Source organism: Petaurus breviceps, unplaced genomic scaffold, assembly GCF_028583685.1.
Source record: "Petaurus breviceps papuanus isolate PSGF00001 unplaced genomic scaffold, PetGlider_PUasm1.0 64, whole genome shotgun sequence".
Classification (NCBI taxonomy): Eukaryota; Metazoa; Chordata; class Mammalia; order Diprotodontia; family Petauridae; genus Petaurus; species Petaurus breviceps.
Genome location: NW_027186428.1, coordinates 5,875,645 through 5,898,198, shown reverse-complemented (window position 1 = coordinate 5,898,198; position 22,554 = coordinate 5,875,645). Strand labels below are relative to the sequence as shown.

The 22,554-nt window shown below is 44.1% G+C and overlaps 1 protein-coding gene across 3 annotated transcripts in view; it reads left to right on the top strand.

Annotated features, from left to right (window-relative positions):
- The window catches only part of AKT1 (AKT serine/threonine kinase 1), a 136,591-nt gene that overhangs the window by 69,094 nt on the left and 44,943 nt on the right, over nt 1-22,554 (top strand). For all 3 annotated transcript variants that reach the window (XM_069103831.1, XM_069103830.1, XM_069103832.1), the window contains 5 exons: nt 9,290-9,418; nt 18,788-18,899; nt 20,471-20,618; nt 21,190-21,321; nt 21,473-21,538. In XM_069103831.1, coding sequence (XP_068959932.1) covers nt 9,290-9,418; nt 18,788-18,899; nt 20,471-20,618; nt 21,190-21,321; nt 21,473-21,538 — 587 coding nt within the window. The remainder of the gene's footprint in view (nt 1-9,289; nt 9,419-18,787; nt 18,900-20,470; nt 20,619-21,189; nt 21,322-21,472; nt 21,539-22,554) is intronic.

Genomic DNA, 22,554 nt, shown 5'->3' with positions numbered 1-22,554 from the left:
ATGGGGCTAACCCTTGCCCTGCGACCTCCCCCAGCTGTTGGGAGTTCCCTTAAGATAATGGATGAAAGCTCTGTAACCCATCAGGCACTAGTAATTCTTGAAGCCAGAAGTGAGGCAGTGGGAAGCATTAAGACAGTTGAAAGTTGGAAGTCAGATTGTGCCTAGGATTAAAGAGTTGAGTGGGTGGTGAGTAAATAGAGAGGGCAGTTATTATTACAGGCAGGAGATTTAAAATTTACCTTCTGCTGGTGATACAACCTGTGTGCAGATGAGCAAATAAATGTAAGATGATTTGAGGAGAGAAAAGACTCAGAACCAGGGGATCAAGAAAAGCCTTTTGAGGGGCAGCTAGGTGGCAAAGTGAATAGAACACCAGCCCTGGAGTCAGGAGGACCTGAGTTCAAATCCAGCCTCAGACACTTGACACATACTAGCTGTGTGACCTTGGGCAAGTCACCTAGCCCCAATTGCCCTGCCCTCTCCCTCCAAAAAGCAAAAAAAAGAAAAGAAAAGCCTTATGGAGGAGATGTTAGTAGTACTGGGTCTGAGTCTTAAATTTGAAGGAATCTAGAGATTCTTTTTTTTGGAAGGGGGAAGGCAGGGCAATTGGGGTTAAGTGACTGCCCAAGGTCATACAGTTAGTAAGTGCTAAGTGTCTGAAGCTGATTTGAACTCTGTCCTCCTGACTCCAGAGCTGGTGCTTTACTCACTGCACCACCTAGCTGCCCTGAATCTAGAGATTGTCAAAATCAGAAGTGAGGTAAGAGTTCATTCTAGACATGTAATCTTGATTGCCTCTCCTCCCTCCTCAAAAAAAAAAAAGGCGAAGAGAAGTAAAGCCTTACGGAGGAGGTATTAGTAGTGCTGGGCCTGAGCCTTAAATTTGAAGGAATCTAGAGATTCTCAAAGTCAGAAGTGAGGCAAGAGTTCATTCTAGACATGCAGGGCACAGCATTTTTGGCAAATGGGGAAGAGAGGATGCCATGTTCTCGGAACCCCTGGAGAGCCAGTTTGGATGGTATTATCATTATCATTCTTCTTCTCATCTCCCTTATTGTTATTACCACATTTCTTAACCCTTCTTGCTTTCCTTCCTTTGGCAATTACTCTACAAAAACAAAGAAACCTTGCCCTCCGGGAGCTTACATTCCAAGGTGTGGGAAAAGAACTTGGGCTAATGACTCAGTACTGATAAAGTGTTAGGTATGAGATAAGGTGCTGTGGGGAAGATTGGAGGAGAGAGAGGTCCTCAAGGCACTCCCAGGCTCCGGGGGATGAAAGGTTTGATAAAGACCGACAGAAAACATTCAAATAAAGCTGAACAAGATCTGGCATCCTTCAGAAAAGGGTCCCCACTATTGAAAGCTGCAGAGAGGTCAAAGAAGATACTGAAGAAAAGGCAGTTGGATTTACACCGTGAAGCCACTGGGAAGCATTAAGACTGTTGAAAGTTGGAAGTCAGATTGTACCCAGGATTAAAGAGTTGAGTGGGCGGTGAGTAAAAAGAGGAAAATTATTTTGGCATCTCTGTAGAGAATGGATTAGGGAGTGGAGAGGACAGAAGTAGGGTGATCAATTAGGGAGCTAGGATCAGACATTTAGGAGTGGTTTGTCATTTCCTTCTCCAGCTCATTTTCTAGATGAGGAAACTGAGACAAACCAGGTTAAGTGACTTGCTCAGGGTCACACAGCTAGGAAATGTCTGAGGCCAGATTTGAATTTAGAAGGATGAGTCTTCACTCTATCCACTGTGCCACCTAGCTGCCAATGAAGGGAACTTAGTGGTCATTAATTTTCATTTCCCCTCTCATCAGTCCCTTCATTTTACAGATAAAATGCAATCCAGAAAAATCCTTACTCAAAGTCACAAAGGTAGTAAGGACAGAGCTAAGATTTGAACCCTGGTCTTAAAGGACCCACAGTCTTTCTACTCTATTGGACTGCTTCGCATTGTAATAGCCCAGGAGAGAGGACATACGGACTAGAACTCTGGTGGTTATGTCCAGTTTATCTTGTCTGTTAATATCTTGTTTGTACGTAGAAGTTTTCATGTTGTTTCTGAGATCGGGGACTGGTGTTGTTGAGTTTTTGTGGTGGTTGTTGTTTTGTATTCTTATTACTTAGCAGAGTACCTGACACACAGTAGGTCTTTAATAAATACTTATTGATGGTGCTTATGTGAACTGGAGCACTGGAGACATAAAGAAAAATGTAAACTTCTTTCCTTCTAGGAACCAAGCTAACATTCTAGAAGAGGAGACAAGTGCATAGATAAGTAGATATAAAATAAATAAACATCAGTTGATGCTTGGCAGCAGATATTGGGAAAGAAAGACTTCTGGTAGAATGTGGTCTTGGAAGGAAATAGGGGACAGCCAGGACAACCTTTTACTGCCTCAACTTTAAAATGTGGATCATAATAGGACTTAACCTCCCAGGGTTGTTGGGAGAATCAAATGAGATAATATTTGTAAAGTGCTTAGCATAGTGCCTGTGCTTAGTAGTAGTATTTTTTTTTTCTTTTTGGAGGGGGAAAGGCAGGGCATTTGGGGTTAAGTGACTTGCCCAAGGTCACATGGCTAGTAGGTGTTACTCAGGTCCTCCTGACTCCAGGGCTGGTGCCCTATTCACTGCACCACCTAGATGCCTCACAGCAGTAGTATTAAGTATGTGGTAGGTTCGTAATAAATGCATGTTCCCTTTCCTCTTCCGTCTTCTGACTTCTGGTTCCCAGGGCTCTGTCTGACATCAGACATCTTGGTTCAAATAAGTTTTCTTTCCTTCTTTCTATATATATTCTCTTTCAGAAATTAATTTTTTTTCCACCAGTGAAAATCTACCTCCTTTCTCTTCCCACCTACTCCCTATACTCACCTCCATTAAGAAAGGAAAATGAAACATCTGTTAGAAATATTTACATACATTCTTAAAGAACCAGGTGCTATATCCACTGATGCCATGTTTCTTTTGTCTTTCCTTATGGTACAGTAATGTTCTGTGACATCCATATGTTACTGTTGGTTTAGCCATTGCCCGATCATAGAAGGTACCTGCTTTCCTTATAATTTCTTTGTTGTTATATAATGTGCTGCTAGACATGTGTTTACATACGTAGGAATTTCTTGCATCTTCGACTGCTTTTTGAGTTTATGGCCAATAATGGTGTCACTGTGTCAAAGTGACTTTTCTAATGTAATTTCACAGCATTTTTCAGAATGCTGCTTCACTAGCAGGGCATTAGTGTGCCTGTCACACCTCCACCATCGACTATTTTTGTTTTTTTCCATTTTACAAATTTGATGGGCATGAGATGAAACTCTTGAGAGGCTTTCTCAAATGCTCTGCTCAATTTAAGTAGACTGTGTCTGTAGGGTTCCCCTGATCTGTTGGTCTAGTAATCCTGCCAGAAAAGGAAATGAGGTTAGCCTGGAATGACCTATTCTTAATGAAGTCATTCTGGCTTTTAGGGATCACCACTTCCTTTTCTAAATGCTCACAAATCATCTCTTTTAATAATAGGTTCTAGAATTTTGCTAGTAACTGAAGTCAAACTTGCTATCCTGATGCTTGAGTAATCTGCCCTCTCCCCTATTTTAAAAGGAAAGTTGTATTTGTGCTCCCCTCTCTTTTAAAAAACCCAGCCATCTTAGAACCTTTTCCCTTTTTTTGAAAATCAGAACATTTGTCCATTTTCACTCCTGAGGCATGTTGCTCAATCTCATTCTCCAACAGAATAAATTCAGCAGACCTTTGGGTACTCTAGTGTGTCTGAGGACTTGACTTACTAGTGCCTCATTTATCTTGGGTTTCCACTTCCTAAAGATGAGATTTGCCTTATCCTTTTCAGTCCAAAGATTGCTCTCCTTGATGAAGAAAACAGAAGCAAAATAAAAGTTGGGTCTTTTCCCCATTGGCTCATTGTCGCTGTCCCATCTGTATTGGCCCATCTGAAGACATTCTCTTCTGCTCCAACATAGATTTAAGCCCTTTTGGTTTTCTGTGGTCATCCTGTACTATTCTGGATTCTAGCACTTTCTTTATATTCATATTTCGTTGCTTGCTCTTGCTTCCACTGTCTAGCCACAGCTTTTCACTTCTGAGTTATTTGAGGATTTCCCCCTTTTTGTTATTTGCATTAATATCTTTAGTTAGATCCCCTTTTCTTCCCCAAGATTCTATTCTTGAGATCATAGGATCATAGATTTGGAACTGGGAGGTACTTTAGAGGTCATCTAGCCCAGTCTTCCTCACCCCACCCCCAGTTTTATAGATACAGAAACTGAGACAGAGAGTTTTTAACTTGCCCAAAGTATCACAAGTGGCATTTAGGTCCTTTGATTCCAAATGCAGTCATAGTCCTCTTTCTATATTGGGATTCCCCTACAGAATTTTATTCCATAGGCTCCTACCTATCCTTCCTTTAACCGTTTGAAATCTTTTCTCCTGAAGCCTAGGGTCTCAATCAAACCCTAGTTATTTTTTTTTCTCTTCTGTCTCATAATAGGACACCAGTAAGTACTCAGTTGAAGAAAAAAAATGCCAAAGACTAAAACATCAGACCTGGCACAGTAGACAAGAGTTCTAGGCCTGGAGTCAAGAAGACCTGAGTTCAAATCTTGCCTCAGACATTAGCTATGTAACATCCTGGGCAAGTCACTGAACTCTGTTTGCCTCAGTTTCCTCTAATCTGGAAAATGAACTGGAGAAGGAAATGGCAAACCACTCTAGTATCTCAGCCAAGAAAACCCCAAACGAGGTCATGAGGAGTCTGACATAACTGAAAACAACTTAAAAAACATCAGAGCCTGTCAGCATATATCTGGTAGTATGTCTAGCCCCTTCGGTCTCCCCCCCACACCCCATTCTATATACTGACTCATCCTTTGGCAAGGCTGCTTCTACTGGGAACCTTTCTGTAATTAACCCATCCTATCTCTTCCCTGCTTGCCTATACATTTTTATGCCTCACCCTTCCCCCAAATTCCACACACTGGAATCTTTTAGTTGCATATTTTTATTCCATGACCATTTATTAAGTCCCAGTTATGTGCAAAGCAGGAAGCTGGTGATTTTTTTTTTTTGTGGGCGAGGAGGAGTGAGAAGGGAATAGTCTCCTACCTTACATTCCCCAGGACAATCTTTAACTTCTTCCAAAGCACAGCTCAGGGGCCTCCTCCTACATGAGACCTTTCCTGACCATACTCTCTGTCCCCCATCCTTCCAGTTATTAGCATTCTATTTTTCTCCATATGACTTTGTATAATTTTGCATTATTTTGTATTTCCTGACTTTTACACATGTCGACCCAGTTGAATGTAAACTCCTTGAGGGTAGGGATTATATTCCTAGGAATCAGCATCATTCCTGGGCATAGTAAATGTTTAAATAGATATTTGTTGAATTGAATGGACCATGATGTTTTTTTGGAAAGGGAAATGGATTTGGAGAGAGACACCTGAGTTTGATTCCTGACCGCTATTACTAACTGCTGCCAGGCTGCAGTTTTGGACCAACTGGCTTTTCTTCTCAGCAACTCTCCTTGTCTCTTGGGTTCTCCTTCACTTGTTTGTCCTTCTCTTCCCAAACACCCCCCTTTCCCACTCCAGTTCTTTGTAGTGAAGTGGGGTGGGGTGGAAAGAACCCTTAGCTGGGAGTCAGAGGAGCTGGGATCTAGCCCTAAATCTGCCATTATGATCTTCCTTTGTCTCCTTGAATAAGTCTATACTTTCCCCTCCCTGAGTCTACTTCTATCTTCCCAATAAAGACTAGGAGATCTCTGATCCTATGAATCTACTGAACATCTCCTATTTCCTTGAACAGTCTATACTCATTCATTAAGTGGCACTATGCTAAACTCTGAGGCATCAGAGAAAATGAAACCATTTCCTCTTCTCAAGGAGTTTAAATTCTAATAAGGGAGAAAGCATCATCATTGTTAGCATTAATATTTAATTAACATTAATATTAATAATTCAACCTTTTGTCTCATTCAATCCTCCTAACAACCCCGTGGGGTAGATGCTATTATGATCCCCATTTCACATTTGAGAAAATGAGGAAACTAAGGCAGATAGAGATTATGTGCCATGTCCAGGGTCACACAGCCAGGATGTTTTTGAGGTGGGATTTGAATGCAAGTCTTACTCCAGGATCTGGGCTCTATTCACTGTTACACATAAGTAGGTAGGTACAAGAGCCTTGTGGAGTAGAAGGAAGGTGAATGTAGAGGGGCAGCTGGGAGGACAGAGCTCCTACAGAAAGTGACTTTTGCCTGAAAATGAGGATTCTGGGGAGAGGGTTCTTAGGCATTGGAGAAAAGCAATACAAAGGCACAGAGGTGAGAGATGGAACATTTTGTGTGAGAAAGAATAAATTGACCAGTAAAGCAGGACCATAGAGTGTATGGAAGGGAGCAGTGGGCAAGGAGACTGAAAAGGTAGGAAGAAGGGCCGCTAGATGGATAGAGAGCCCTGCCTGGAGTCAGGAAGACCTGAATTCAAATAAGACCTCAGGCACTTACTAGCTGTGTGACCCTGACCAAGTCACTGAACCGTGTTTGCCTCAGTTTTCTTACCTAGCAAATGAACTGGAGATGGAAATAGTAAATCAGTCTAGTATCTTTGCCAAGAAAACCACAAAAGAAAGGGGCCCTGAGGAGTCAGACACAACTGAAATGAGTGAAGAAAAGGAAGAAGACAGCTTGTAAAGAGGTTTAGTTGGCAAACAAGGGCTTTCTGTTTGATCCCAGAGATAATAGGGTATCTGTTGTGGCTACATACATTCCCTAAAATATAGAACCTTTTGAAGAAACGAAACCAACAGGTGTAACTGCTTTATGTATTACGTGTTAATCCCATTTTTGTAAACAGAATCTTGATTCCCATCAGCTTTTATTGTCTTTTTGGAAATGAGTTGTCTTTTTCAGTAAGTGTTAGAGAAGTGAGTTGACTTAAAGCTTCTTTACAAACACTTAAATGTACTAAGTGAACCCTATCATGACTGGGCAGTGGATAGAATACTGGGCTTGGAATTGGGAAGACTCATGTTTATGAGTTCAAATCCAGCCTCAGACACTAGCTGTGTGACCCTGGGCAAGTCACTTAACCCTGTTTGCCTCAGTTTTTTCATCTGTAAAATGAACAGGAGAAAGAATGGCAAACTGCTTCAGTTTCTTTACTAAGAAAAGCCCAAATAGGGTCATGAATAGTTAGGCACTGACTAAAATAACTGAACAAATGAAGAAAATTTCTAGGAAGTGAGTTCTAAAAAAGAATGCTCCTGATGACTAATAATAATAGAAACACAAACCAAAACCACCCCAAGGCTTTGCCTCACTCCCAAGATGACAGAAGACTGGAATTGTCAGTGTGTAAGGAGTTGTGGAAAGATAGGCAAGGTCATGCATTGTTGGTAGAGCTGTGAATTGTTCAGTTTGGAGTTATGCAGATAAGGTGACTAAAATGTCCATACCCCGGACCTAGAGATTCCACTATAATCTAGTGAGGTCTTTGACCAGAAAAAAAAAGGATCCGTATACATCAGAATGTTCATAGAAATACTTTTTGTGATGCTAGACACCTGGAAACAAGAACAGATGCCCATCAGTTATGGAATAGCTCAATAAATCATGGTACATGAATATAATGGAATATTATTATCCTGTAAGAAATGACTGTAAAGGATGGCTACAGAGAACCATGGAGACTTGCATGAATGTTCCAAAACGATGTGGAGCCAGGAAAGCAGTGAACATTATGGTTACAGAAGTGTAAATGGAAAGAATAATAACTCCAAGCCCGTCAGTCAGTGTGGGAGGGACCATGCTAATCACTGAGTGTGCAAAGAAAGGCAAAAAACAGTCCCCTTGGGGCAGCTAGGTGGCATAGTGAATAGAGCATAGGCCCTGGAGTCAGGAGGACCTGAGTTCAAATCAGGCCTCTGACACTTAACACTTACTAGCTGTGTGACCTTAACCCCAATTGTCCTGTCTTCCCCTCTCCAAAAAAAAAAAAAGACAATCCCCTCTACTCATTAAAAGTGAATGTTGTAAAATTATTAAGAACAAATTTGGTATCAGAAGAAAAATGAGAAGATATGCCCCCCCTCTGCACCTTTTCAGAGGTTGGGTCCACAGGTGTGAAGCATTGCATAGGGTATCTATGCATTGCATAGGGTAATCTATGTTATGCTGATTTTTTTTTTCTTCCTTTTAAGATTCTTTCTATAAGCCTATAAGGGATGACTCTCTGGGAGGGGAAAAGAGAAGGGTATGGAAGAAATCTATATGATATAAAAATGAATGCTATCCTTATAAAAATGAATTTTTAAAAAATATCTTTACATGCAATTGGAAAAAATAAAATGCTGTTTAAAATTATAGCAATAAATATAATTAAAAAAAAAGAATGGATCATCCTACATGTCTTTTTTTTTTTTTTTTTAAGAATCGGGGTTAAGTAACTTGCTCAAGGTTACACAGCCAGGTGTTTCTGGGTGGGTGCTAAGTGTCTGAGCTCAGATTCGATCGCAGGTCATCCTGACACTGGAGCTGGTGCTCTTACTCACTGTGCTATGTGGCCGCCCCTCCTACATGTCTTTTCATTGTGATCTAATGGAAAGAGCAATTGATTTGTAATCGGAAGAGCTGAGTGTGAATCCCGTGGAGTGGACTCCCTTTTGTCCTCTGGGCCTCAGCTTACCCAGTTCTAAAATGAGGCAGTTAGTGGACTAGATGGTTTTTAAGATCCCCTGCTCAATCCTGACATCCTAGTTTTACATATGTTGAAATGGAATGTGCCCACATTATCACTAAAGTACCCTGGAGGTCATTAGCTGCACTGTGGGGATGCTTGGTCTGAGGCAGTCACCAAATGCTGGGTGTCTTAAAAGGCCAGGTACGAGCTGAGTCCAGATGCAGGTACAGGATCTAAAGAGATTGCAGCAGTGAGGCACACCATAAAAACGAAACAAAAATCATTTTGCTGGTTTACAAACACATACTGGCTAGAACAGCTTTCCAGGTCTCTGCTCAAAGGGACCCATCGTGTTACAACTGCCTGCATCAGAATCCACAGTCAGTCAGCTCAGAAGAACTACAGGTAACATACAGCTGAAGTTAGTACAGTTACCAATTCCCATTCTGAGTCTTCGGGACTCAGTGCTATCTATTAGTACTTTCAGTTGCTGATAGAATGCTGTCTATTTAGCCCCTTAGGGTGGAAGACCTAGGTAGAAAAAATAACACTGAAGATACCAGGTCTTCACCTTCTGTCTCTGTTGGTGCTTTTAGGAGAATACATCAAAACATGGCGGCCACGCTACTTCTTGCTAAAGAGTGATGGGACCTTCATTGGCTACAAGGAGCGGCCACAGGATGTGGACCAGCGGGAGTCGCCCCTCAACAACTTCTCAGTTGCACGTAAGTAGTTCCCTTAATTCTGACAAACTGACCCTCGTGTGCCTGCTGTTTCTTGTGAGTACATTTTCTACCATTCTTCCTCACCTATGTGCTCCGAGGTAAATCACTTAATCACTTTGTCTCTCAGCCTCTACAGAATGAGGGAGTTGGATTAGATGGTCTCTAAGGTTTCTTCCATTTCTAAATTAAGGATTCTATGAATAGGTGAACTCTCCCTCTCTAAATTTGTGACTTTTGGACTCAATGTAGCCTAACCCCTCTGTAGTGTGGGACCAAGTCATACATGGAAAATATGGTGGTCTTGAGGAGGCAGAGTACAGGTGGGACATCACTTAAGAGTAACTGTGGCACTCTGGAGTACCTTTGGGTCTTAGAAAGATAGCCACCAGTGTCCCCCTACAGTAACCTTTGGAGAACTTGTTTCCATGTTTTCCCATGGAAGCTTGGTTACTTTTTTGGTTTGTTTGTTTTTTTGTATTTTTGGAGGGGGGAAGGTAGGGCAATTGGGGTTAAGTGACTTGCCCAAGGTCACACGGCAAGTTTTTTGTGTTACGTATCTGAGGCTGGATTTGAACTCAGGTCCTCCTGACTCCAGGGCCAGTGCTCTATTCACTGTGCCGCCTAGCCGTCCCAAAGATCCATTTTTTTTTTTTTTTGGAGGGGGGAAGGCAGAGCAATTGGGGTTAAGTGACTTGCCCAAAGTTACATGGCTAGTAAGTGTTAAGTGTCTGAGGCCGGATTTAAACTCAGGTCCTCCTGACTCCAGGGGCCAGTGCTCTGTTTACTGCACCACCTAGCCATCTCCCCAAGCTTGGTTACTTTTGCTGGAAGCACATCTTAATGTTGGATTGTCACTCTGTTGACTAGCTTAAAATATTTTTTATTTTTTTCCTGCCTGTCTTTGGGGGCAATCCTTTCACCTCTGTCTCTGGCACCTTGAACATTCAGAAGTGCTACCAGCAGAGCCAGGTTAGTGGGTAGGCTCTGAGGGGTTAGAATGTCTGAATTGATGTGCATTTCTCCCAGATTATATTCCAGAGTCTTGTGTAAACAATTTTTGGATAATCTGGGGATGGGGCTATTAAAATATCTGTCTTTTTATGGGTACCCCCTTCTCCCTTCTGCTAGTCAAGACTTGACACAGTTAAGCGGCTGTGGAGTCCTGGGGAAATGTGTGCCCATCAGCTAGAGGTACGTGTTCATGTGTGTGGGGGCGTGGGCCCTTCAGGAAGGTTCAGGCTCTCTCTGTTCCTGTCACAGGTTTCTGTTGGCAGGCTAGGCTTTCTAGCTGAATTTGGCAGGATTTTAGAACCTGGTTTTTCAGGCTTCCCTCTGCCCCCCAGGGTTGTGCTAGGAGAGGCAAAAAGAAGACTCAGAGTGCCCTCCTTAGCATGTTCTGTGGTTTGGCAAATTCTCCAGCCCAAGCGCCCCTAGCATCAGCCCTGGCCAGAAGTATATGTACGGTGTGGGGGAGGGAGAGGATTGGGTAGAGGCCCTGGAAGCCACCTTAGCTGAGCTGGTTCAATGTAGGAAGGGCAGAGGGGGCTCAGAACCACTTCTTAAACCTTGTCAGTTTGCTGGGTTGGGTACCCCCTTTCTTTTTCCAGGATCCCTGCCCTCAGCTGCATACAAATATATGGCACATTTTAGTCTTTGCTCTGTCCTTTGGGCCTTCATTTCCCCACCTGTATGATAGGGGATTCGAACCAGGTGAAATATGGGAGGAAGCACTAGAGGAACAGACCCAGGCCCCTGTTCTTGGTGATCTCAACCGTCTGGAGGGGACTGAGGAAAGGCCCAGGTCCTGCCCACAGGGAGCTTCTAGTCTGGTTGGGAAGATGAGACTCATCCACCTAGAGCAACAGTGAATGATAAAAAAAAATAGTTTATAAAGAACTTTTGAGTTGTTTGGCTAGGGGGCAGAACACACTTGGAGGTAAGGAGGAGTGTGGCGTCTCTGGAGATCAAGGAGAACATAGGTTTTCTAGTTCAGATCTCAAGAGGGGTTGGGAAGCCCAACGCTGGTATTTTGGACTTTCTGTATTTCTGTGTTCTATGTTCTGCCACCCCTAAGTATCAGTTACTTGGTTATGCTCCTTTTTACCCTGCGTGCCATCTTTTCTTTATCAAACTTATAAGAGTCCAAACTAAGACATGAATATTAGACTTTCCATCCCTAAGAGAGAATAAGAGGCTACCTTTTTGCCCAAATGAGTGTTTCAGTCATGAGAATGATAACTGTTTAACCAGTGAGAAAACTGAGACTCAGAGAGTAACCTCTCAGTTGTTGGTGAGTGACAGAAATCCTCTTTTTGCCCAAGTGGGAGAAAACAGCTTTTGAATTCAATAAGCCTTTGTCAGGTGCTTCTTACATGCAAGACAACAGGTTTGGGCTTCAAGGATGAAAAGCAAGTCAAATGGGGAGAATGCAGCATGTTGCAGAAATAGACATGATGAGAAGCAGAAGTATCATGATAGGGAAAGAAATCCAGGCCCGGTGCTGTGGGTGAGGATTGGGGAAGGAAGAGTGATCTCAGGGGAGGAAGGAGGAGAGCTTCAGGGAGCGCTGCCTAGCGGTGCTACCTGAGCTGAGCCTGAAAAGAAGGGGGAGATTCCACCAGATAAGCAATAACAGATCGGGAGGTGGCAGGAGGAGAATCAGACACAAGAAGGAGCGAGAGGTCACTGGGAGGGAGGGAGGGGGAAGATGGGGAATTAAAGCCTTCCGACCCTGAGTGAGGAAGGGAGAGGGAAGGAGAAGGAGGCATTCATGAGACATCATTACATCTGTCTGTCTTTGCCTCAGACATCCCCAGTGAGAGCGCCTTCTACTTAGAAATGTTTGGAGGAGGGAGAAAGACTCCACGGCCTCACTTATTACAATACACTCCGGGGGTCTCTAGCATAAAGTGAGCCCCAGTTCTTCCATACCTCCGTTTTAGCCTAGCCCCCTTTTTTTTTGTTTGTTTTACTTTTATTTTACAACATTCAGTTCTACAATCCCTTGAGTTTCAAATTTTCTCCCCCCCCACCCCTCCACATCATGGTGGCATGCACTTGAATATAGGACCTACACATTAATCGTTAGTCAGGTTGTAAAGAAGGATAATATCTGATGGGATGATCAGCAGGAAAGAGGAAACAAAAACAAAACAAGAAAAAGAAACAGAGCAAGTAGTGTATTTCAATCTTCATTCAGACTCCGCGTCTCTTTCTCTGGATGTGGGTATCTCTTTTGATCATGAGGCTTTTGGAGTTGTCTTATAACCTTACATTGTTGAGAGGAGCCCAGTCTATTGAAGTTAGTTGTCATGCATACGTTGTGTCTGTGATTGTGTACAGATTTCTCTTGGTTCTGCTTTCCTCACTCAGCATCAGTTTATATAAGTCTCTCCAGGTTATTATGAAGTCCTTCTACTCATTTCTTATAGCACAATAGTATTCCATTACATTCATATACCACAACTTGTTCAGCCATTTCTCAATTGATGGGCATCCCCTTGATTTTTTTTTTTTAAAGCAATTGGGGTTAAGTAACTTGCTCAAGGTTACACGGCCAGTTATTTCTGGGTGTGGTGCTAAGTATCTGATCCTGGATTCGATCCCCAGGTCATCCCAACACTGGGGCCGGTGCTCTTACTCGCTGGGCCACCTGGCTGCCCCTAAGCAATTGGGATTAAGTAACTTGCTCAAGGTTACACGGCCAGGTGTTTCTGGGTGGGTGCTGAGTGTCTGAGCCTGGCATCCCCTTGATTTCTAATTCTTTGCCATAGCCCCTCCTTTCCTTACAAGTTGGGCACATAGCACACCCCTCCCTCTGGACTTATGTTGCTAATGTAAATTATGTGTGTGCTGTCCCTAGCCTGTCGATTAGTCAACAAACTTCTTGTTGTTGTTGTTGAATCATGTCTGACTCTTTGTTATCCCATCTGGGGGTTTCTTGGCAGATACTGGAATGGTTTGCCATTTCCTTCTCCAGTTCATTTTACAGATGAGGAAACTGAAACAAACAGGGTTAAGTGACTTGCCCAGGGTCACACAGCTAGTAAGTGTCTGAATCTGGATTTGAATCAGGAAGATGAGTCTTTCTGACTCCAGGCCCAGCACTTGTTGTCTCTGACCAGGATATAAAGGCAAAAATAGTCCCTGGTCTCAAGGAACTTCTATTCTAATGGGGGGTGGGGGAGGGGAAGAGAGAGAGACAGAGAGAGAAAACATTTTTTTCCAGACACAGGTTTCAAAGATATCCCTTATATCTGTGTGAAATTTTTTTCTGAATAATGATCATGTTAACAGTAGATTTTTACTTTGGTCTTTAAAGTTTAGAATGTGATCCACCTTATCTTCTCATTTGATTCTGACAGAAACCTCTATAAGGTAGTTATTTATAATGGTTCTCATTTTTATGGATATAAAAACAGAGGTGGAGTGATTTAGTTCAAGATCACACAGCCTGTTGGTGAGTAGAACCACATCTTCTGTGTCTTTGATTTAAACTGTCTATACACCATTCTTGCTTCTGTCCCATGAAAGAATAGTCCATATGCCATCCCTTTCTTTTCTTCTGGGCCTCAGTTTCCTCCTCAGTAAAATAAAGCAGTTGGTCTGGACCAGGGGTGGGAGACCTGTGGCCTTGAGACCACATGTGCTGGGTCACACTTGGGGACCTAGAGGGCCACATGTGTCTCAAGGCCACAAGTTCCCCACCCCTGATCTAGAAGGTTTCTAAGGCTCCTTCCAGACCTGCCATTCTGTTAGTCAGTGACATGCTGTTATCCCCATTTTATACATAGGTGTCACTGAGGCTCCTAGAGGTTAGGGGATGCGCCCAGAGTCACCTAAGGGATTTGGTAGCAGAACCAAACCTGGCACCTAAGTCTTCTTGATCCCAGCCTGAGGTTGCATCTGCTCCACTCTCCCACCCCACGTGCCCAGTGAGTATCGTTTGTACTTTCCAGCTTGGAACATGTTCTGAGGCAGAGAGAAGGCTCTGCTCTTGGAAGTCTTGTTGGTTAATGACTGAGCAGGGCAATTAGGGTACATATTGTTCACCAAACAAAAACCTTCCCTGTGACATGGTTGAATGCTAGTGGTTATTAAATGATAAATCTCTATTATTCATCTTGCTGTGCGTGTAGTTAGGATTAGCAGTTGGAGAGGTATTTATGAGAAATGCTCATTTGCAGAAAGGAGTGTTTAGATTCCTCTCTCTCTCTCTCCCTCTCTGTGTCTCTGTCTGTCTCTGTCTCTGTCTCCCTCACTCTGTTTCTGTCTCTGTCTCTGTCTCCCTCTCTCTCTCTGTTTTTTACAAGCTTGATGGATGTACAAGAATTAATTGGTGTGATGGTGTGGTGGAAAAAGAACCAGGTTTTCTCTCTGCTGCCAATTAGCAATGTGACCTTGGCCTAATCAGTTCACCATTCTACACCTCCTTTTCCTTACCTGCAAAATGGGGATAAATAATACTTGGGCTGTCCGCCTCACAAGGATATTGTAAGGATGCAGGGAATGTGGGTCAAGTACCTTTTCCAGAGGTAGCCAGGACACAGAAGATGGGGAGTACCAGACTCATTCAGAAGATCCAAGTGTGAGCCCCAGCTCCTAAAGGATCACATATGCCCAGAGAGGGGGGCAGAGCATCCCATACAATAAACTGCTAACAAGCCAATGGGACTGATATGTCAAATATGGGAAGGGGAGTAATAGGAAATAAGGCTGGGCAGGTTGATGGAAATTCTGTGCTGGAAGGCTTTGAAATGCCAGTTGCAAATGTATTTTATCCAGGAGACAACAGAAAGATTTTTGAGAAGCGGAGTGATGCAGCCCATCCATGTTTGCAGAATATTAGTTTGTCAAGTGTATGGAGGATGGATAGCAGAAAGGGGGAAAAGGCTTGAGGCAAGGAGACTAATTAGAAGGGTACTGGGGGTGGTTCAGGCTAGAGGAGTTTAGACTCAGTGATTTGAAGGTCCCTTCCACCTCTGAATGCTGTGTTTCTGCAACCCTGCCTGTGGGTCTGACTGACAGGAGAAGAGCTCATTTCATTTGACTCTGAGATGATGGTCAGAGCCCCAGGATCCAGACATGAGAACCTTTCTATGTAATCTTTTCCCTGTATGATGTGGAGACTCCCAGCATCGAGGCTGGTCTCACTTCCCTCCCATTCTGAGTATGGGGGAAATGACCTTGTAAATGCCCAGGAGCACCTTGGGGGTCCTTCCACTTAGCCTAGATCTTCCAAGACCCAGTTTAAATCATGCTTCCTGCACAAGGCCTTCCCTGACCCTAGCAATGCTCAAGGTTCTGTCCTTCCTGGGAGCTCCCACATCTTTTTGATACTCATGCCTTGAGTTCCTACCTAGTCATAGATTGCCCCATATTGTTTTCTTTTTTTTCTCAGATATAACTTTCCCAACCACATTGTGACACACTCTCCCAAGAGCTGACTTAATTACATTCCATTTTTTGTCTCAGCTGCTGAAGTGCCAAGATCATAGTAGGCACACAGTAAGTGTTTAATTGGTCAAGTCATTAAGCCCTTCTTCTCGGTGCCCAGTTCTCAGTTCTGTTGGGGATGGGGAGGGAACATAGAAAAGTTATAGACCAAAGCCCCCTGCCCTTAGAGAGTTCAGCTTTGCTAGGGATTTGACGAAGTCATGAACAGGGTTTTTAGGGAATGCAAGTACGGTATTTGATGTCTCAGTCAAAGATGGTGTCCTGGAGGATGGGCCCACCAGAGTGCAGCCTGAACTGATGGGTAGGACTTGATGATAGAAGGACAGTCTGCTTGGGTTTTGGACAGGTAGCCAGAGAGATTTTTAACGATGTACAGTTTTGAAGACTGTACTTGGTAATTACAGAAATTGCGTCAGCCCTTGTGATATTCCTTCTCTCATTCTGTCCATCCCTCACCTCTCTCCTCCCTGCTTTGGGGGGCCTGGGGGTGGCAGTGGGCATTGTAGCAAGCTTGTGACTCTTGTCTGCTGCCCAGATTGTTTCTGTTCTGTGCAGTGACTTCTCAGTTCATTTACTGGCTCATCTGTGATCCCTAAGGCAGCTGGTTGAGCTGGGGAGCCAGGCAGGGTCTGAAGGGCCACCAGGAAGTGGAGATTTCACTGCTGGGATTGTTCAGTATCTAATGTGTGCCCCTGATCCTGGGGGCCCCTCTGGAAGGTCAGTTCCCATGCCCTGAAAAGCCCCTAACCTGCCTGGTTGCTAGTGCTTGAGATGGAATTCCAGACATTCTCCAAAGGCAGCCTGGATTCCCCCAGTCAGGGCCCCCGCCCTGAGACTTCAAGAGTTTCCCTCCCAGGTTCTGATCCTGTGAGGGGAGAGTGTGTTAAATATCTTGGAATTTTAATTTATTCAGAAAACTTCTTCCTCCCTCCCTCTCCCCCTCCTCTTCCTCCTCTACCCCATCATGTGCTGGGGTGAATCTCTGTAGGACTTAAGGGCAGGTGGGGAGCACTTTGGTTTTCAGATTCCTTCTAGGCTCCTTTGTGTGTGGTTATCAGAGAGACCCTCTCCTTCTCTCCCCCACTTCCCATGACATTTGATCCTTCCAGTGTTTAGAGGGACTAGATGTTCAGAATAGCAGATACAGCTTAGATTTCTGGGGTGTTTTTAGAACTTGTCAGGCTCTTTCCTCATGTGGCATGTCACATCCAGTAGGTGATTTCAGTAATAAAGGTTTGGATTGAATTTAAGTAAAAGCAAACCTGCCCTTTCAGGGAAGTATGGATAATATTTAGCCTGTGATTAATTCAGTTCAGTGAACATCTCATGGATTCTAGTTCAAGTATAGGTTGGACTAGATCACTCCCAAGGTGAAGATTCTGTCATCCATCAGATGCCTGGGGTGAGAGCTGAAGGACATCTACATTTCCAATCAGATATGGGCTCTGCCCTTATGGAGCTGACAGTTTAATACAGTGATATGTGCCTTATGGAGGTCCCTACAAAGTACAGTGTGAGGGGATGGGAGGAGGGAGATTGCTGTCAGTTCAAGGATAGGGCAGGGGCTTCCTGGAGAGAGGAGGCATTTGTTTTATTTGTTTAACTTTTTGTTTGTTTTTGGAGGGGGGTAAGGCAAGGCAATTGGGGTTAAGTGACTTACCCAAGGTCACACAGCTAGTAAGTGTGTCAAGCGTCTGAAGCCAGATTTGAGCTCAGGCCCTCCTGAGCCAGTGCTGTGTTCACTCCTACCTAGCTGCCTTGAGAAGAGGCATTTGAGGCATAGGAAATAGTAAAGGCTCTGAGGGGAGGTGCCCAGAGTCACCCAGCTAATAACAGGTAGAGCCAACACTTGAACCCAGACCTCCTGACTCTAAATGCAGTACTCCTTCTATGGACATTTCCTTCCTGCTGCCCCTCAGCTATCCTGTTTGTCTCTAACTGTAAATGTGTATGAATATATGTTCAAGGGTCTTATACATGCCAACAGGTTCATACATGTATGCAGGTTATTAGGAATTCTGAGTGTTCCTGTTTGTGTCTTGGGTTGGGGGGATGAGGGGGTGGGGCAGCATGTGGGTGTACATACCCAGGAGGGCCATGTGTCCACATGAATATAATCTCTGACCTTATGACAAGTGGGAGTGTAGCAACAAGCACATTAACAGATGAGGGAACTGAGGTTACATGGCTCACTCGGGGTCACAAGATGGTGAGGACTGGAGCAGGGTATCGGAACCCAGGTCTCCTGATTCCAAATTCCATTGTTTTCCCCACTCTTCCTTGCCAACAGGTGCATCCGTCTCTGGTTTTATAACATTCTTTTGGGGCAAAATTTCCCAAGTGGCTCGCCTTGCCCTCCCTCCCCAGACTTGGAGATGATTTCTGACCGAGAGATGGTGTCGCTCTCAGGACACAGGGTGGGTTGTGTGTCTTACTCGAGGATTTAGTGCTGGAAGGAATGTGAGAGATCACCTAATTCCATCCTTGCATTTGATCCTAAAGGCAGCTGGGTCTCAGAGAAGGGAAGGACCTTCCCAAAATCGCCTAGCTGGTTAGGGGGCAGAGCCAGAATTAAAACTTAAGATCCAAAAAAAGATTTAGTGCTTTTTCTCCTCAATCTGTTTGGGTCCCTTTCTTTGACTGACTGTGACCTGAGAAGCCCAGCCCACCCTCTGCCCCCTGTTCCTCCTAGCCACATGGGGGCCAAAGGCCCAGAGTGTTTGCCCAGGTCCCCTGGCTTTGAAGCCCCTCCCTCCCCTGAGCTGCACACAGACGGTTTCTGTGCCTCCCTGAGGAGCGTACAAGGAACATTCCCTGGCTGATGAATCGAAGCCACTCGAGGGATTGGAATAAAGACAAATGATTATTTAAACCTGCTTACATACCGTGACTTCTTTTCCTTGACTGTGGTAGAATGCCAGCTGATGAAGACAGAGCGACCCAAACCCAATACATTCATCATTCGCTGCCTGCAGTGGACCACGGTAATTGAGAGAACGTTTCACGTGGAGACCCCCGAGGAGCGGTATGTTTCATTCATGTTAATAGAGAAGCCCCTCCCAGAGACAGATGGGAAAGGGGAGAAGGGGGCAGAAAAGAGGGAGGTGTACTATAAAAAGTGCCTGATTTTGAGTCAATGCCTGGGTATTGCCCTGTGTCACCTTGGGCAGGTCATATCTGGACTCAGTTTTCTTTCCTTTAAAATGTTGGGGGGCGGCTAGGTGGCACAGTGAATAGTCAGGAGGTCCTGAGTTCAAATACGGTTGCAGACACTTCATACTTACTAGCCATGTGACCCTGGGTAACTCACTCAACCCCAAATGCCTTCCAAAAAGCAAAAAAATAAATAAATAAAATGAAATAAAAAATAAATAAAAATAAAAATTGCACTCATTAACAAGAGCCTTTCCAATTCTGCTCCTAATTTGAGCCTCTGATTTTAAGGGGGCTGACGTGCGTCCTTAAGTGAATGCTCTTCAGGACTGGTCTGTCTTAGAGGGTTCACTGGTGTAATTCTTCTTCCCCTTTTCACCATAAGCCCCAAAGGGGTGCTTTGGTTTACAAATGAGGAAATTAAGTCCCAGAGAAAAGAAGGGACTTCACTTGAGGTTACACAACAAGGTAGTAGTTGAACTGGGGTTAGAGTCCAGGCGTCTTGAGTCTCAGTTCATGGCTCTTTCTGCCTAGTGACGTTGTTCTGCCAGCACAGAAATCCCTTCTGCACTGTCCCTGGCAGGCAGCCATCTAGCCTTTGCTCAGACACCTGCAGTGACAGGGAGCTCACTACCCATTTATCTTCCCCTGCCATTGACCCTAGCTCTGCCTTCCAGAGACCTAATAGAACAAATCCATTTTGAAGAATATTTGAGACCCAGAGCTAATCATGTTTACCCCACACCAGTCTGGGAGCAATCACTCTCTAATTAGATTCCAGAACACTCTGTATTTCTCTTATTCACTTAACCAGTCTCTGATTTGTATTACATTTCATCTGTATGTATGTGTCTCTTCTTCTCTGATAAATTGAGCCTTTCAGAAGCAGGGACCGTATCCTCTTTACCTCAGGTCAATAGAAATAAAAGTCTCTAATATTTAGAACTGTCTGAAAGTGTAGTGAGCTTTCTCAGGGTAGAGAGTTTCCCATCGCAGGAAGTCATTCAACTATTTGTCAGAGATGTTCTAAAGGAGTTTCTGGCTTAGATGTAGATTGGGCTGGCCTTTACTATCTGGTATAACTCTGAGATTCTGTCATTCTGGGATTGTGGTCTCTTCATCAACAGCACCCAACACATAGCCTAGCGCTCAGCAAGCACTAATTACATATTTTCTGTGAAGAGAAAATGAAATAATATATGTAAAGTGTTTTGAGGACTTTTAAGCACTACATAATTGTTAGCTACGATTTGTTGTTATTGAATAAAATGAATGAATATTGCCGAGATCCAGAGGGGTCAAGCAGAGAGAAGACATGATTAATGATTAGCTGGATCCTTCCTTACCTGGACAGTATCTGGGGCTGGGAGAGGTATTACCCTGTGGGGACAGAAGGTGAGGCAGGCCTGGCCTGACTCCTACGCTCTGTCTGACCCCTTTCAGGGAAGAATGGACCAAAGCCATACAGATGGTGGCTGACAGCCTGAAAAAGCAAGAAGAAGAGCTGATGGACTTCCGGTCAGGCTCACCCAGTGACAATTCCGGGACTGAGGAGATGGAGGTGTCTACGACAAAGCCCAAACACAAAGTGGTGAGGATGGGCTATCTGGGATGGATGCGCTCCTATTTTGCAATGTTCTTGTTGCCTCTGAGGGGCTTGTGGCAGGGATGGCTTTGAAAAGTCAGTAGTGGCCATGCACGCATCAGGTCATGTTCTTGGTGGCAGACTTGAGCACTGTGATTTAAGACTCTGTCTTCATCCCCTGTCTTGCTTTCCTCTCTAGCCTCATTTTAAAAGTTTGAATTTTAAGCGGTTTAATATTTGGTTAAATCATATTAGGGAAAGCTATCTGGCTCCCCTCTTATTCTTGGGATCCGGTGGAAAAGCTTCTGGGCTACCGGAGCAGCTCTAGTCTCTGGAGAGAGATCTGTCTGGTGCACTGAAGGGTATATCAAGGATACCAGGGGCCCTCATCTTGTCCTTGATACACCAAGAGTAGTTTCCAAGGGAGAAACTCTGGCTTTGCCACCTGGCTTTCTCTCTAGAAATAGTTTTAGCTGTGGTATGAGGCCCTATTACATCTTAAAACAGAAGCCCCCTGAGTGCATGCCTTCCTGCTTAGCCAGTGCTGACTCTGTGCCCGTCTGAAATGCCTTTCCAGACGATGAATGAATTCGAATACCTGAAGCTGCTGGGCAAAGGCACTTTTGGGAAGGTGATCCTAGTGAAGGAGAAGGCGACCGGCAGATACTATGCCATGAAGATCCTCAAGAAGGAAGTGATCGTGGCCAAGGTGAGCCCAGAGCGGGCTTGGAAGTGGCTAGGCCCAGGGCCATCAGCCTCAGTCACTCGGTCTCTGGGGGAGGGGAGGAAGTAGGGTTCCCATGGGAGGTTTGGAGACACAGGGTGGAAGAGTGACCCCATCTTTGGGTCTTGTCTTGCAGGATGAGGTGGCGCATACACTTACAGAGAACCGAGTCTTGCAGAACTCAAGGCACCCGTTCTTGACAGTAAGTGTTGGGCTTCTTTTCATGAATTAGGGGTTCATAAAGCCATCTTACAAATAGCCCCCTCCCCCACTACCGTACCTAGAGCCAGTGATAGACCAAGTTTATTGACTTAAGAAGTTTTTGTTTTAATTTGAAAAACTTTTTTTTGTTGTTTTTTTTTTTGCTTTTTGGAGGGCACTTGGGGTTAAGTGACTTGCCCAACGTCACACGGCTAGTAAGTATTAAGTGTCTGAGGCCAGATTTAAACTCAGGTCCTCCTGACTCCAGGGCCAGTGCTCTATTCACTGTACCACCTAGCCGCCCTGAAAAACTTTTTTTTAAATAGTATTTTATTTTTTCCCCATTTAGGTTATAAAAACAATTTTTAACATTCATTTTTAAAAGACTTTTTTTAAAAAAGAAGTTTGACCCCCCCCCCCCACCCCCGTACGTCATTTCTTGGTAATTTATCTCTACCTTCCCTTGCACCCCATAGCAAAGATATATAATTAAGAAAAATAAACCCTTACAGTGACATATAATTAGAGAAACATAAACCCTTATATGGCCATGTCTGACGAGGTACCGCTCTTTCCACACTTGTGATGACCACCCCTCTTCCAAGAAGCGTGGGGGCTTTGGTTTGCAACCAAGAGCAGGTGGTACCTTTGGTCAGATTTCTAAAGTCAAAGCCGCTTCCCCCCATTTATTAAATTACTTATTTGTTTTCAACATTCACTTCCAGAAGTTTTAAATTTTCTCCCCCTCCCTCCCCAATCTTTCCCTAAAATGACTTGTGATCTGATATGACTTTCCACATATGTTCTTATTAAACACAGTTTCACATTAGTCATGTTGCCTTTCAATGATAATCATTTTCCTTCTCTTCATATTAATGGTTTGTAGAGAGGCTTCTGGCTCAACTCTGGGTGGTGACAGAAAATCTTTAAGGTACCTTCAGATTCTAGGAGTCTGTAGTTCAAATGGACCGTGTGTGTGTGTGTGTGTGTGTGTGTGTGTGTGTGTGTGTGTGTGTG